General features: G+C 35.0%; 1 protein-coding gene across 2 annotated transcripts in view; it reads right to left on the reverse strand.

Moving 5' to 3' along the window:
- The window catches only part of REV3L (REV3 like, DNA directed polymerase zeta catalytic subunit), a 146,328-nt gene that overhangs the window by 94,408 nt on the left and 36,180 nt on the right, over positions 1 to 15,740 (reverse strand). The window contains exons 2-3 of one of the 2 annotated variants that reach the window (XM_031680136.2): positions 7,225 to 7,414; positions 2,298 to 2,372 (exon numbers count right to left, since the gene is read on the reverse strand). In XM_031680136.2, coding sequence (XP_031535996.2) covers positions 2,298 to 2,372; positions 7,225 to 7,414 — 265 coding nt within the window. Of the gene's footprint in view, positions 1 to 1,900; positions 2,098 to 2,297; positions 2,373 to 7,224; positions 7,415 to 15,740 lie in introns of those variants that run through there. The other variant, XM_031680138.2, reaches the window with a different exon arrangement.

The raw sequence follows: 15,740 nt of genomic DNA on the forward strand, positions 1-15,740 counted from the left end.
AGTCAAAAGTATAAAGATTAAAAAACAAACCATGGGAGCATATAAGACTGCAAAATAAGTGGAACATATAGAGAGAAAAAAATGAAAGCATAAGACAAAAGTCCAATGAACAACCACAGATGTTAAAAGAGGAACCAACAAAATGGCATAAATATGAATGACCAGACAGATATGCAGAAAACCAGAAAGTTTATATCAAAATAACCTTATTTTAAGGCAGTGTAAGCATTGACATTAGGTCAAAAGGTAAAGACAAAGAGGTATTAATTGGATTTAACAACACTGAGGTCATTAATGAAAGCAAATTTAGTGGAATGGTTGAAATAGAGCTCATACTGAAATAATTTAGAGTGAACAGGAGGTAAGAAATTGGACTCAGGAAGTATAGATAAATTCTTCTGGGAGATTAGCTATGAGTATGAATGTGTCTTTGAGTATGAATGTGTATATGTGTAAAATTAACAGTTTTACTAATACTTAAATAGTGTGGAAAGAGATATGAAGACAACTGATAGATGGAAGAAAAGGTCAAAGAGGGTGGATTTTGAACTTTGGAGGTGAAGGGGGAAATCTGTAACAGGCAATGAGAAGGAGAGAATGGATGTGAATAGATTTTAAGAATCTTTGATAAAAAATAAGAGAGCTTTATTCCAGTAGTTCTCAAACTTTTTGGTCCCAGGATCCCTTTTCATTTTTAAAAATTATTGACAGCGTCAAAGAGCTTTTGTTTATGTGGCTGATATCTACTGATATTCACCATATTAAGTTGAAACAGAAAATTTTAAGAAACTTATTTACTAATTCTAAAATAACAACAAACCCATTATATCTTAACATAAATAAGTTTTATTAAAAAAAACCTGATATTTTCCAAAACAAAAACAATTAAGCGAGAAACGAGGAATTGTTTTACATGTTTGCAAATCTCTGTTTTAATAGAAGACAGCTAGATTCTCATATCTGCTTCTGCTCAGTCTGTTCTGATATACTGTTTGGTTGAAGCATATGAAGAAAATAGCTTCACACAGATATGTAATTGAAAAAAAGAAGAGTAACTGAATAGCTTTTTCAGATAAACGCTGATCTCTGATACTACTCATTTGGAAAATATAGATCCATTAAGTTATATAAATCTTTTAACTTATAGGATTAAATTATAATCTATAATAATAAATGGTGATACATTTCATTAAACAATATGAAAAATTTGTTAGTACCATTATTTATCTCACCAGAAAAGTCTCTAAGTACTGGAAAGGAGTTAAGTTCACAGCAGAAATAAATGTTTCCCAAAATTCTAATGTTTGTTTGAAAACTCAAATTTTATCATTGGCAACAAATATTCTGAATTTTCTTATTTGAAGTGACAGGTTCACTATGTTCATTTTTTAAAAGTTTGTTAAATAGGCAAATCACTATAACTTGTTTTGTCTATCAGTTGTTCTTTCAAGCAAAAATGGTGTTCCATTAACAAGAACAGTGGCTAGCTGAGCTTGCTGCGATTTAATGAAGTATTCAGTTGGCCTAATTTGGAGTAAACCTCATATCCTTGGTGGCTATGCCTCTCCTGGTGTCTAAATTTACTCTGGGGAAATACCCAATTTGTATCTTGCCAAATGGTTACCTTTTGGAACCTAGTAGCAGAGAGAATCTTCTGGAAAAAAAAAATTCAGAACTTCTGAGTGCCACTTTTACCCTAGCTTGTCACAACACAGAGTGAAAACCCTCGTTCTGAACACAAGAGGATAACTAAAGCCTTCTCAATATGTGCTCTTCATGCCCTCAATTACTTGGGCTCCAAGATGATTGAGAGAACACACGATAAGCAGAGAGACTTACTGAAAGACGTCAAACCAGAACCAAAATAAACAAAAAACCTGGGATATAAAGTTTCACTAACATCTCATAAGGAGTCAACAGGATTCTGGGATCTTGGAAGCTCTGCCACTCTGGCCTCACTCTCACACATTTCTCCTTCCTTTGAAACTGAAGAACAAATTTCTGTTGGTATTGAACATCTGGTCTGGCTAGCAGGGCACTAAGATCATACAAGGCAGCCATCATATCTCTTTATCTACTTCCACAAACTCCCTAAATCTAAGACAGAAAAGAAGCAGTTAGGCAATATAAAACAAGGTCCCTTATGGATCTCTCTCCTTATACAAATATGTACATTTTATGGTCTCTTTCTTTAATAATGCTACTAACTATATAGGCCTTTCTTCTAGATTTTTATTCTTATTATTAAAATACCTAAGTAATAGTTATTCATATTTTTATTTCATTTTTCTTTGTACCTTTTCACCATTGCAGGATTGTAAAGATAGATCTTCATAAAGTGTCTTTCCTTCTCATGATAACCATAAAAAGGCCTGAAATAAAAAGATATTTCAAATTATTTTCATGAATTAGAGGTGAAATAATGCAACTTACTGCCTTAATTACACTCAGCTAGCCTAATTCAATCTTATACTAAAAATTACCAAACCCTTCAAAAAAACCTCCAAGATCTTTCACTTAAACTTAGCACAAGGTTAACATATGAAATACTGAAATCTTGTTACTTCTTTTAAAAAATTTAAAAATACCACTTAAAAAAAACTGGGGACAAAAAGGAGCAGCAAATTATTTATACCTTAATTTCAGTTACCATGACTCTGATAAAAAGTGGCTCTTTTCTCTTTACTCTGATCATGTATGAGAAAAACAGAGACCTTTCAGGTACCTCCTCCCGTTTCCCATTCTTCTGCCAAAAACTAAAACTCTTCATCAACAAAGTTCTTTAATAGCATTTGTATCACTTTCCTTGTTTGTCTCTCTTTATTATTAATTTTACAAGTTCACTAAGCAGAGACAATTTATCTGTCATACTTTTGTACTTATGTATATTTGTGTGTGTGAATAAAACATATACCTAAATCAAATGAAACTTGGGAAACTGGGTAGACAGGAACTTAAGAGATTGCAAAGACCCTGGCCTTACTTAGGACCCTATTTATACTGAGGCTAGGTTCTTCTCAGGGCATCAGCTTCAGTGGGGAAAGGGAGAAGCAAAAATCTATATGACAGGGAGAGAAACAAGTCCTCAATGCAAGAAGGAATAAATTGGTCTATCATGTTATGTCATTTCAGGAGGATCTGAAACTCTGGTATGCAGACTACCATTTTCAAAAATTCTGTAGTTAGAAACAATACATAAATAGGTATGAATTTGCAGACAAAATAAAAAGTTTTATATTTGCCTAAAATTTGTCTATAAATAAGTGATTGGTTAAATCTTTAGGTGGATAAACTCAATTTCTTTTCATTTAAAAACTATTCTCCGCTTATGATGGGCACTAGACAGAATTTAGCGTCATCAGGACACCATTTCTCTCTGATATGTCTGATAGTGTAGCAGATCTCAAATATAGGAGTAATTTGGCAACACAGTCATTATTTAGGATATATTTAAATAAATTTCTTTATAGGCTATTTCAAGCCTTTAGGTCAGAGGCATCTGTATGATTACTATAAAGCAGTATCCATTAAAAAAGTTTTTTTTTTAAATTGAAGTATAGTCAGTTTACAATGTTGGGTCAATTTCTAGTGTGCAGCATAATAGTTCAGTCATACATATACATACATAAATTCCTTTTCATATTCTTTTTCACTGTAGGTTACCGTAAGATATTGAATATAGTTCCCTGTGCTATACAGTAGAAACTTGTTGTTTATCTATTTTATCTATAGTAGTTAGTATCTGGTAATCTTGAACTCCCAATTTATCCCTTCCCACCTCCTTTACCCCCTGGTAACCATAAGTTTATTTTCTATTTTCTAGAATCATGGTAGCTAAGTGGCAAGGAATCCCAGAAATGAACCTAACCTAAGGTCATGGTCCTCTCTTAATCTAGCTTCAGGATAATGCATACTCTAGGGAGACTGGAATTAAACCTTATACAAATTTTAATTTGGTAGCTAGATGCAACCGTGTCTACCTTAAAGAAGTAGGTAATATTGAAGGAGTAAAGGAATCATAGATGCTAGAATGTATAGTAAGGGAAAAGGGGATCTAGATGAGGGAAAAAAAATCCAACAAACAAATATGTTAGAATAGGAGAAAAAAAGAGAATGGCAGCCATAAATTAGGTTGAACAGCTCATCTTTTGCCTACAGGTTTCTAGATTTGTAACTCAACTAGTCTTAAAAATATGACTATGCTTTTAACAAATGCCTATCAAAAACAGAGAAAAATTGATGACTAATGATTCACGCCACTAGGCTGTTCAGAGAGTCAGATTTGAAATGAGAATATGTATAGGAAAGTTCTTAGAAACTATTAAACATAAAAAAATTAGACTATAAAGCTGATGACTATTTTTAACCTAATTGTTGCTATCACAGGATAGGTATGAACTTTTATCTCATTTATTTATTCAACTAAATAATTACTGAGACAAGCACCCAACACTATACAAGATGTTAGAGATATAATGATGGACAAGACAAACATGGTGCTTTTTCTCATTGAACTTACAAGCTGGTGGGAAAAACACATAAGAATAAACAAAGAGGGGAGGGGATAGCTCAAGAGGCAGAGTGCATGCTCAGCATACACAAGGTCCTGGGCTCAATCCCCAGTACCTCATCTAAATAAGTAAACCTAATTGCCACCCTCCAAAAGAATTAATGAACAAAAATTAAAATAACTGTGAACTATAGAAAGTACTAAAGGAAACAAAATGGGCTAAGATACATAATAATAATAATGACAACCTATTTTAAGTAGGGAAGTCAGAGAAAACTTCCTTGGAAAGGTGAAGGATTTGAAGGACTGGAGAAAGGTAAAGCACTCAAGGAAAGGAAACTGCAAGTACAAAGGTAGGAAAGAGCTCGGCACATCAGAGGAACTGAAAGACCAATGTTTCTGGGTGGAACACAGTGAATAAAGTCAGAGAGGCAGACAGGGGTCAGATCACACCGGCTGTGATTAGAAGCTTAAATTTTATTCTATAAACAATATGAAGCCACCAAAGGATTTTAAATGATTTTAAAAGATCCAATTTACACTGTAAGAAGAATACTTCTGTAGCTCTGATGTGAGACAAGAATTGAAGAAGGAAATTCAGTTAAAGGATGCTGTGGTGGTCCAGAGGAAAACTTGGAGTAAGGTGGAAGAAGCAGACAGATTTAGATGGATTTCATATAGACATATCCAACTCCTATGTTCCACTATCAGGTCCAAATCTTTCCTGCCAGCCTGCTCTACCTGTACAGACTCAATACTTGGTAGTCATCCTTGACTCCTCTCATAACCCTCATCCAATCAAATAGCAAATCTTGCTGACTCAACCCTCTAGAATAAATCTAGAAGCTGACCACTTCTCACTACCACCCTAGTTCAAGCCATCATATATTCTCACCCAGATTTATGAAACAGAGTCCTAATTTTCTCTCTGCTTCTACTCTTATGCCCCTATGAGCTATTCTTCACACAGTTGCTAAAGTAACTCTTTCAAGTTTAAGTTAGATCATGTCTGCTCAAAATCATGCAATAGCTCAGAGTAAAAGCCAAAGCCCTTACAATAGCCGACTGCAGTCATTCTCAAGCTTTAGTATGTATCAGAATCATCAAAAAGGCTTATTAAAAATAATGCCATTTGCAGCAACATGGATAGACCTGGAGATTGTCATTCTAAATGAAGTTAGCCAGAAAGAGAAAGAAAAATACCATATGATATCACTTTTATGTGGAATCTTAAAAAAGACAAATGGACTTATTTACAAAACAGACTCACAGACATAGAAAACAAATTTATGGTTACAGAGGGGTGGTGAGAAGGGACAAACTGGGAGTTCGAGATTTGCAGATACTAACTACTATATATAAAATAGATAAACAACAAGTTTCTACTGTATAGCACAGGGAACTATATTCAGTATCTTATAGTAACCTATAATGAAAAAGAATGTATGTATGTATATGTATGACTGAACTACTACGCTGTACACCAGAAATTGACACAACATTGTAAACTGACTATACTTCAATTAAAAAAAAAAAAGAAAGGCTTATTAAAGCATAAATTTCTGGCCCCACCACCAGAGTGTCTAGGGTGAGACCAAAAGATGTATTTTCACTAAGCTCCTAGGTGTGTTAGTCTGAGTCCTCTAAGAAGTAGATGCCAAAATGGGGAAGAAATTAGTGGAAATACCTGTGAGAGAAAATGAAGAGGAACCCAGGAGAGGGTGGGACAGCCATGACGCTTAGGTACAGGTCTGATCCAAGTGAAGGAGAGAGGAATCGAGGGAACCTCAGTGGAAGTGTCTTCTACTGCAGTGTGATTCTAATGAAAATTCAGATAGGCTTTTCAAGAGTCCTCAAGTGTCTCCCAGAGATAGGCCTGCCTTAGTATCCTTGCCATGCTTAGCTACTGGCTAGGAGTAGCCTTGGAAAGCAGCTTTAGCTTATACAGGACGACAGACAGATTTTAGTGTAGTAGCTGGAGCCATTGTTCAATTATGTTCCCTGCATTTGGAGATCTGAAAGGTGCATTCTCATTGCTGTCAAACCAGGTAAAATCGATTCTGGTGACCCACTGGCCAACATGATCTCCGTCCTCCTGTATCTCTCTAACCTCATCTATCCACTCTTCTTTCTCCTGATTCCAGCTACCTGGCCTCCATTTTGTTCCTACTCCCTTACCTTCAAGTCTTTGCTCAAATGTCACTTACCTTGTCAATGACACCTTCCTTGACTACCCTATGTAAAACCACCACCAGTCCACTTCCCCACCCTACACTATTGATCCTTTTTATCCTGCTCTACATCTTTTATTCTATAGCACTAATTATTATGCAATAAATAAATTTATTTCATGTTATATCTGTTGGCTATTTTCTGTGTTCCAATACTAGACTATAACCTCCATGGGGGTATGGATCTCTGTTTTGTATATCCCAAGCACCTAGAACAGTGCCTGGCACGTAGAAGGTGCTCAATAAATATCTGATGAATGAATCACATGAATTTTTATAGTTCTAGGAAGCAGAGAAATGGAAAAAGTTAAAATAAAAATCACTGTTAACCGTCTATCTTTTATTGCAGTAAAAATTTATTTTAAAAAGTTATAGTAAGCAATTCACCCCAACTCCGTTAGATTAGAAGTTAAAACAAAAAAAAAGAACAGCAATATAAATACAGATAAACAGAAATTTAAAAAGATGTTATCATATACTTACATTCCTGATACTAATGACACTTTGAACACGTGCTGAGCAGTGGAAGATGGATTGCCTAAAGCCACATTAAGTGCTCTGTCGATACTGAATGCCATCTGAGAAAGATAGCTTTCTGGCTGCTGTCCATAACCATCGTATGGCACATAGAGGTAAGGAAAGATGCCATGTAGATGAAGACATGTCTTCTGACCTAAAATGTAACACATCATAACATTTAGTCTTGAGATGCATTTTAAAACTTTAACATTACAAAGCTCAAAATCCAAGTTATTTAAATGGTCTAAGGACAACACAGCTTATCTAAGGGAAGGGTTGAAAAATTTAACCCTTTAGTTAAAACCACCTGTACTAACCACATTTTATAACAGAATATTTAGAAGAATTTTAAATATAAGCATTATAGTATGATTTAAACAGTAGTTTTGGTAAAAATATGTTTGAATATTTCACCCTCACAATCTGACTACTTCTATGCACTTCACTGAACTGTCCTATTAATACTACTTAGCACAGTGTCATAAAGCTTAGAAAAATTCACTAAGAGGTTACTAAATGAGTCAATGAATATCTATCTGGGCATAAACATTTTCAAACAAGAGACTTTGCTAAGACAGAGACAGCTCTGGGAGAAAGGAGGGGGTAAATTATAGCAGTTCCAGTGTGTGGAGCTTTGCTATTGGGAGGAAGGAGTTGGGAAAGGTAAAAACAAAATTTTGTTATTAGGGAAAAAACAAACAAACAAAAACAGACAAAAATAAATCAAAAGAAAACCTTTATAGATCAACTGTAATGGGCTTCTGGATATCTAAATCGCACATTTGGTGGAGTGGGACAGGGGAGACACAATGAGGGGGAGAAACAAGCACACACACTTTCCAGGAAACCATTGTTATCAGGCAAGGAACAGAAGGGGTAAATGGTGCTGCCTGCCAACAGACAATCTGGCCCAGCCAAAATAAAGTAAGTAATATGAGTAGGCACCCACAAAAAAAGTGCCACAGAAACAGTAATGTATCTATGACAAGGTTAAGTAACAGCAGCAGCAAAAAAAGCAGACGCACCATTACTCGCATGAATTTGGCAGGACTGTATAAAAGTGGTTCCTGTCCTCAGAACACTGTCCCTAGTTCCATTTGGGCACATGCCACTTATTTAATTCAAACAGAGAGAACAGCAGCGATGCAAGAACACATCCAGTTTTCTCATGCTGTCACTATCACTGTATTGCCCTGCCAACACAATCTTAGGGCTTCTTCCCAACCCCTGACCCCACTCTGTTCCACTGGCTTTTTCTTTTGGTAGAAAAGTAACTGTTTATTTGAACACTATTTACAATTAAGAGTGATTTATGTAAAATATACAGAAAATAGTTGTGTTCTGTTGATAGCTTGTATTTACACGTTTAACGATGAATAACATCAGCTTGTCTTATTTTTAAGGTACAGCTCTAAAAGAATTAAATAAATCTGGAATAGTTATCACATAGTATAGCTAAACTGAAAATAATCACATAATGGAATTAGATCTATACTCTCCCAAGTGCAGTATTCTGATTTGAGCTACCAATTTCGATACTTTTGAAGAATTACAAATTGTATTGTTGTTAGACCAATTTCAGTTTCTATTTTAGCAGCAGTTACGCTACTTAACTTCAAATGAATGAAAACTTTTCAGTTAAAAGCAAATTCTTTGACTATTCCATTTCATTTGTAAATATAGCATGATAGTATTTCCTAAATATTGTAGCTTTTAATTCTGCAAATAGAAAAAATTCAAATTTTAATAAAGAGTGAGTCTTCAGCAAATTCATTTCATCAATCTACTGATGATCTATTTGAATGCTTTTTAAACACCTCATGAAAACAGGTTATAACCATTACCCTTCTGGATATAAGCTACAATTTGCTTAAAAGCAACTGGTATGCTGAATCATGGGGTGGGGAGGTGGGGAGACAGAAAACTTTTAAAGTTTTTAGGTTGACAAATAAAATCTAAGGCCAGTGATTACAGAATTACTAGCATACTTCACAAACAATATTCTAAGTCCTTAAGATATTAATTTTACAGTCTGTATCTTAATGATGGAAATTTGGGTAAACTTTACAAGAAATAATTATAAAATTTGATTTTTACTAATAGTTTCTTTATAGGCAGGATGTTTACAAAGTTCATAAAAAAATTTAAAATATCCTCTTTTCACATTTCCTGTGAAATAGAGGCCAGAGAAATGATCTTTTTATTTACAGGTTTTGTAACCATAATAATTTGTGGTGTATGATATAGGAAAAAAGCAGAAATGATTTATTCATAAGGCACTGGACTAAGTGCTCTATATATATTTACCAAGTAAAACTTAGAACAACCTTACAAGTATCACAGAGGTTAACTTTCCCAAGTCACAAACCGATTAAGTAATTGAATCAGGATTTGAAAGCAGAATAACGAAATCTAAAACCAATACTCTTTCCATTTAACCATGCTGGTTCAATTTTTTCTTTTAAAAAGTTAATACTGGCTTCCTTAATCCTTAATTCCTCAGTTTTTATTTCGTATTACAAACACTTGTTTCCTTATCTGACTCTCCCATTTGACTGCAAATTCGTGGGGAGCTAGTGCTGTGTTTGAATGATCATAGTATCCCCAGGATCCAGCACAAAACACAGACTATGTGTTTAATAGATACTTATTAAATGAATGAATGAACCTCCAGCAAAACAGAACAGTTGCTCAAGGAGAAACGAATGGTGTGCAAGCTTAGAATATCTGAAACAACAAATATATGAAAACAGAGGGACTCTGATACAAGTAAGGCACTACCATCAGGGTTACAGAAGGATATGGGTGTTGTGAAGAGTTTCCAGCTAATTGTGCTTTTCTACCCTGAATGACCTGAAGTTCCTTGCAAAGTCACAGTCACTACATCAAGACAGATTTATCTCCCTCTAGTTCTCCAGCAGCTGGACATGGCTCAGTGCCTTACCAGCCACCCTTCCTCGAGAACAATTTCCTGAAGAACCACAGCACAAGGAATTCTTGGCAGAGCAGTAACAGCTCTAATACAGAATAAGTATCACAGAAATTATGAGAAACTAGATAAAACAAGAACTCAAAAAGTTAAACAAAGAAAGAGAAATGTGTAAAAATGAACATGACAGTCAATTTCTTTTTGGCAACAGTCATCTTTTATTTTTGTAAAATTTGTGGTTCTGTTATAGCACTGTTGTATCCTGACAAAATAGAGACCAGTTTAAAAAATTTCCCTCTGTCAGCTTTACCCCACACAAATATGTGGAGCCCCATAACTGTAAAGTCCCTTAGAGAGAAACTTGTCTACCCTGACCCCCATCAGTTAGGATTAGGTTAAGCTGTGAGAAAACACCCTCAAATCAAATTTAAGCATTGTATCAGTGACTTCTCTCTCATAAAAGCCCAGGGAGCTGGTACTAGGGACTTAGATTTTTTTCAACAACTATTTAGTGGCCCAGTTAAGAGGAATGTTTGACTTCAGTCCAGAGGCTTTTCCCCTATAGTCCAAAGAGTTCCACACTCAAGATTCATTTAAGAATGTTTTTTTATAAAATCAATGAAAGCTAGGTCATTTTGAAATCTTACTAAATGATTTGGGATTCTGAAAGGATTTTTGATATTAGCTATTTCTAAGTAATATGTCGATCCAAAGAAAGAAAACATCCCTACTTTCTGAATGTCCCCTACTGTCACATCAAACTGAATTAAGGCAACAAATCCAGTAGGGATAAAGACTGTCTTTGGGAGAATAAGCCTATGTACACAGGTTTTGGAAAATTTTTAAGAGTTTGAATTTTCCAGTTTGAGTGATGTTGCTTCATTCAGAAACTGAACAAAGTTGTTTCAGGAAAGCACCATGGAACTTGTCACAGCATAACTGCTGACTTCTAAAAACACTGTAACAAAACTCTGTGGAGTTGGCTGCTTTCCAACTGTGTGAAAGTAGGGTTTCTATAACTAAGGTAGGTGCCTCTGTAACAGTATTTGGGCACTCTAAATCTAATCTTTCATAGAATTTAGGATTATATCAAACAATAAATCCTTTGTATTACATTTCTTATTTCCTCTTCCTGCATTTTCTTCTATATTTTAAACACCCAGATTTAGCCTCTTAATTAATTGTGCTTCTAAAATCTTGTCAGTTTATCCATAGCAAAACTACTTTCAATAAATAGAAAGACTAACACATGTCATTCCTCTAATTCTAGGGTCTGTAAATTTATTTTTCTGTAAGTGGCAGACAGTAAATATTTTAGGCTTTATGGCTTATACCATCTCTGATACAACTAATTCAGCTGTTGTAGCCTGAAAGGAGTCATAGACAGTATTTAAGTGAATGGGCACGGCTGTGTTCCAATAAAATTTCATTTACAAAAACAGGCAATGGGAGAGTTTTGGTCCATGGATAGTAATTTGCCAATCCCTACTGTAATTGATTAGACTTCCCCATCAACTGGAACAAAAAAGTTTAATGTCTTCTCCTTTTTAATTTCTTTCTTTCTTTTCTTTTTTTAAACAAGCTGATTGGTGTTCACAATCAAAATCATGCTGGCCTAAGAGTATCTTAGGAGATTGAATAGGAAATGCTCATTTTGTAATTTGCAAACCACATCTTCCAAATCTCAATCTATATAAGATTTTAAACAAAACTACAGAGCTACCAAACAAAAAAACTTGGTTATGTAAACAGGAAAATACATATTTTTGAAATTTTCATATTTTCTTCTTCATGGAATATCTCTTTTTAAGTTTTGTATTACTACTGTTAATTCAGTATTTCCCTCCGATCTTTGCTTCTAATCTAAAGATTCACTCCATCTTTCTTTCCCCATCCCCACAAAAACCACAAAATAAACCAAACTCCTCAGTCATAGTTAGAAAGCAAGTGTTATATCACCTATCCTCATTAAAAAATAAAAGTCTTAAGGATGTACTCTTAGCCCTAGAAATGACTATTTTCCCCCCAGAATTTGTGTTAAGGAAACATTAAGAATGTGCATAAAGATTTCGATATTAAGATGCTATGATATTATTATTAGTAATAGTAAAAAATTGAAGACATTTTCTAAAATAGGAGATTAAGTAATTATGGTATACCTGTATTATAAAATAGGTCTCTGGCTCTCATACCAAATCCTGCTGTCTGCTCGTTTTAATAAAGTTTTATCAGAATACACTACACCCTTTTGGAATGGTCTATGGCTGCTTTTGCTAAGGATGGGTTGAGTAGTTGTTACAGAGACCTTCTAGCCCTCAAAGCCTAAAATATATACTGTGTGGCCCTATGAAGAAAGAGTCTGCTGACCTTAGCAACAGATGGTATTGAAGAATATTTCCTAGCATGAAGAGATGTTTATGATATATTTATTTCTGGTGATAACTGAAATAAATATATATACATTAAACCAGATAATGGATGATTTAATTTATTTTTTGCTTATATATATTTTCTAAATATTATACAATTTATGTAAAAAAAAGGAAGGAAGAAGTCACCTACTTATAAATGACCCAGAAATTAAAAACAAAACAAAAACTAAGTATAATCGCTAACTTTACAAAGGGCTTATGCATATAACTTCCTATTGAATAGTTTCTCTTCATTTTCTCCTTTCATTTACAAATAATGCTTTGGAGTTTCATATATATCGATGCCATTTAATTTCTTCAACTAAAGTATACAGGACTTCATTCAGAATCATTGACTTTAAGTTACTAATCCCACATTACAAACAAATATATCCCTCAAACACCAGATGTTTCAAAGGTCTTAGACATTATACATTTGTCTAATATGTCTTTGTATTCCCAGTGATGAACATGGTTGGTTCCTTCATACATAAATGTAGAAATAAATTCTCTACTCACCGAACAATTTATGGAAGCCCAGTGTCAGGTGCTAGGACACAGGCTGCTCATAATCACAGTCCCTAATCTCATGGACTTGACATTTTACTTGGAGATACAGATGAATAAGTAGGCAATCACAGTTTAGTAATTCTGTATCCAGAAGCATCTAACTCAGATTTGTCCGACTATAGGAAGACCTTCCTGAGGAATCAACAAAAGAGGCAAATGAGAAAGAATATGGCAGTATGTACAGAAACCTGAAAGCAACAAGAACACGACACGGTCCGGGAATGGGGAAAATGCTGTTAGGACAGAGCAAGGAATGCAATGGAAAGGGAAAAGTGTGTTTGTGTATGTGTGTGTATATAAGAGACAGAGTGAGAGCAAGAGAGAGTGTGTGTGTGTGTATATGTGTGTCCGTGCACGCACATGATAGACTGACCCGTGTGGATTCACATTTTATAAAGTTTCCCTGCGGACACATTGGGGCGAAGCTGGAAACAGAAAGATAATGGGGAAGATCTGTTTACGAGGCTGCTGGAGTAATTCTGGCAAGAGCTGTCAGTAGAGATGAAAAAAACCTAAATCAAAAAGAATTTAGGGCACAGAACTGAGAGGTAACCGACTGTAATTTGGAGGTAGGGTAAAGGAGAAAGGATAAAAAAAATGACCCAAATTTGGTTGAGGTAACTGGATAAATGGGAGTGTTTTTTTCAAATTCAAAAGTATTTATTCAAATAAAACTGAGAAAGAATAGGTTGGTATCTGGTTTGAACTTGAGGAATTTTACCCGTCTGTAGAAATTCCAAATGAAGATTTACGTTAAGCACAATTAGATACAGATGTGTAGCTTAAGACAGATCTGGGCTAGAGAAGACAGATTTGAGGTTATGAGCAACAACTGGGTAAGACTACTTAGGGGAAACAGACAGACAAGAGAAGGGGTGTAGGCCAGAAACTTAATGAATACTAATATTTAAGGGAGGAATAGAGGATTTGGATTTATGTGGGATGTGAAAGAATCAGCCCCTGAGAAGGCAGCCTGGCAAGAAAGACAGGTAACAGTCAATAATTGAGAATGTAAGTATGTCAGCCGTGGAACCAGAGTTCCAAGGGTCCAGTAGAAATGTGTAAGAGAAAAGCAAGCAATTACAGGGTGAATCAGAGACTGGAAGCAGGATGCCAATAAAAGTATACAGAAAAGGGAAGAGAAACTTCCAGAATGGCAGAGGAAGGACCTTTGAAAAGCTGATCCTCTATAAAAGCAACAAGAATACTTGCAAATATTGTCAAATGAAAAGACAATCTACCGAATGGGAGAAAATATCTGCAAATGATATGACCAATAAGAGGTTAATATTCAAAATGTATAAACAGCTCATAAAACTCAGCATCAAAAAAACAAACAATTCAATTAAAAAATGGGTAGAACAACTGAATAGACATTTTTCCAATGAGGAAATGCAGATGGCCAACAGGTACATCAAAAGATGCTCAACATCACTAATTAGGGAAATGCAAATCAAAACCACAATGAGATATCACCTTACTTCGTTCAGAATGGCTATCATCAAAAAGAACACAAATAACAAATGTTGGTGAGGATGTGGAGAAAAGGGAACCCTTACACACTGTTGGTGGGAATGTAAACTGGTGCAGCCACTGTGGAAAACAGTATAGGGGTTTCTCAAAAAAACTGAAAATAGAGCTACCATATGATCCACAATTCCACTCCTGGGTATGTATCTGAAAAAAATCCCAAAACACTAATTCAAAAAGATACATGAACCCTAATGTTCATAGCACATTATTCACAATTGCCAAGTTATGAAAGCAACCTAAGTGTCCATCAACAGATGAATGCATAAAATCTATACACACACACACAAACACAAACACACACACATACATATACACAACAGAACACTATTCAGTCATTAAAAGAAGACATTTTTCCATTTACAACATGGATGGATGGATTTGGAGGGTATTATGCTAAGTGAAATAAGTCAAGTAGAGAGGACAAATACTGTATGATATCACTTACATGTGGAATCTTAAAAAAATACAAGGCTAAAGACTCAGACATTTCTTCAAAGAAGACATACAGATCGCCAACAGGCACATGAGAAGATGCTCAACATCGCTAGTTATTAGAGAGACGCAAATCAAAACTACAATGAGGTATCACCTCACGCCAGTTAGAATGGCCATCATTAAAAAGTCTATAAATAATAAATGCTGGAGAGGGTGTGGAGAAAAGGGTCTCCTACACTGCTGATAGGAATGTAAATTGGTGCAGCCACTATGGAAAACAGTATGGAGGTTCCCTAGAAAACTAAAAATAGAGTTAATATATGATCCAGCAATCCCACTCCTAGGTATATATCCAGAAAACATAAAAACTCTAATTCAAAAAGATTCACGCACCCCAATGTTCATAGCAGCACTATTTGCAACAGCCAAGACATGCAAACGACCTCAATGTCCATCAACAGATGATTGGATAAAGAAGTTGTGAGATACACACACACACACACACACAATGGCCTATTACTTGGCCATAAAAAGGAATGAAATAATAGCATTTGCAGCAATATGCATGGACCTAGAGATTATCACACTAAGCGAAGTAAGTC

This window comes from Vicugna pacos, chromosome 8 (genome assembly GCF_048564905.1).
Source record: "Vicugna pacos chromosome 8, VicPac4, whole genome shotgun sequence".
Classification (NCBI taxonomy): Eukaryota; Metazoa; Chordata; class Mammalia; order Artiodactyla; family Camelidae; genus Vicugna; species Vicugna pacos.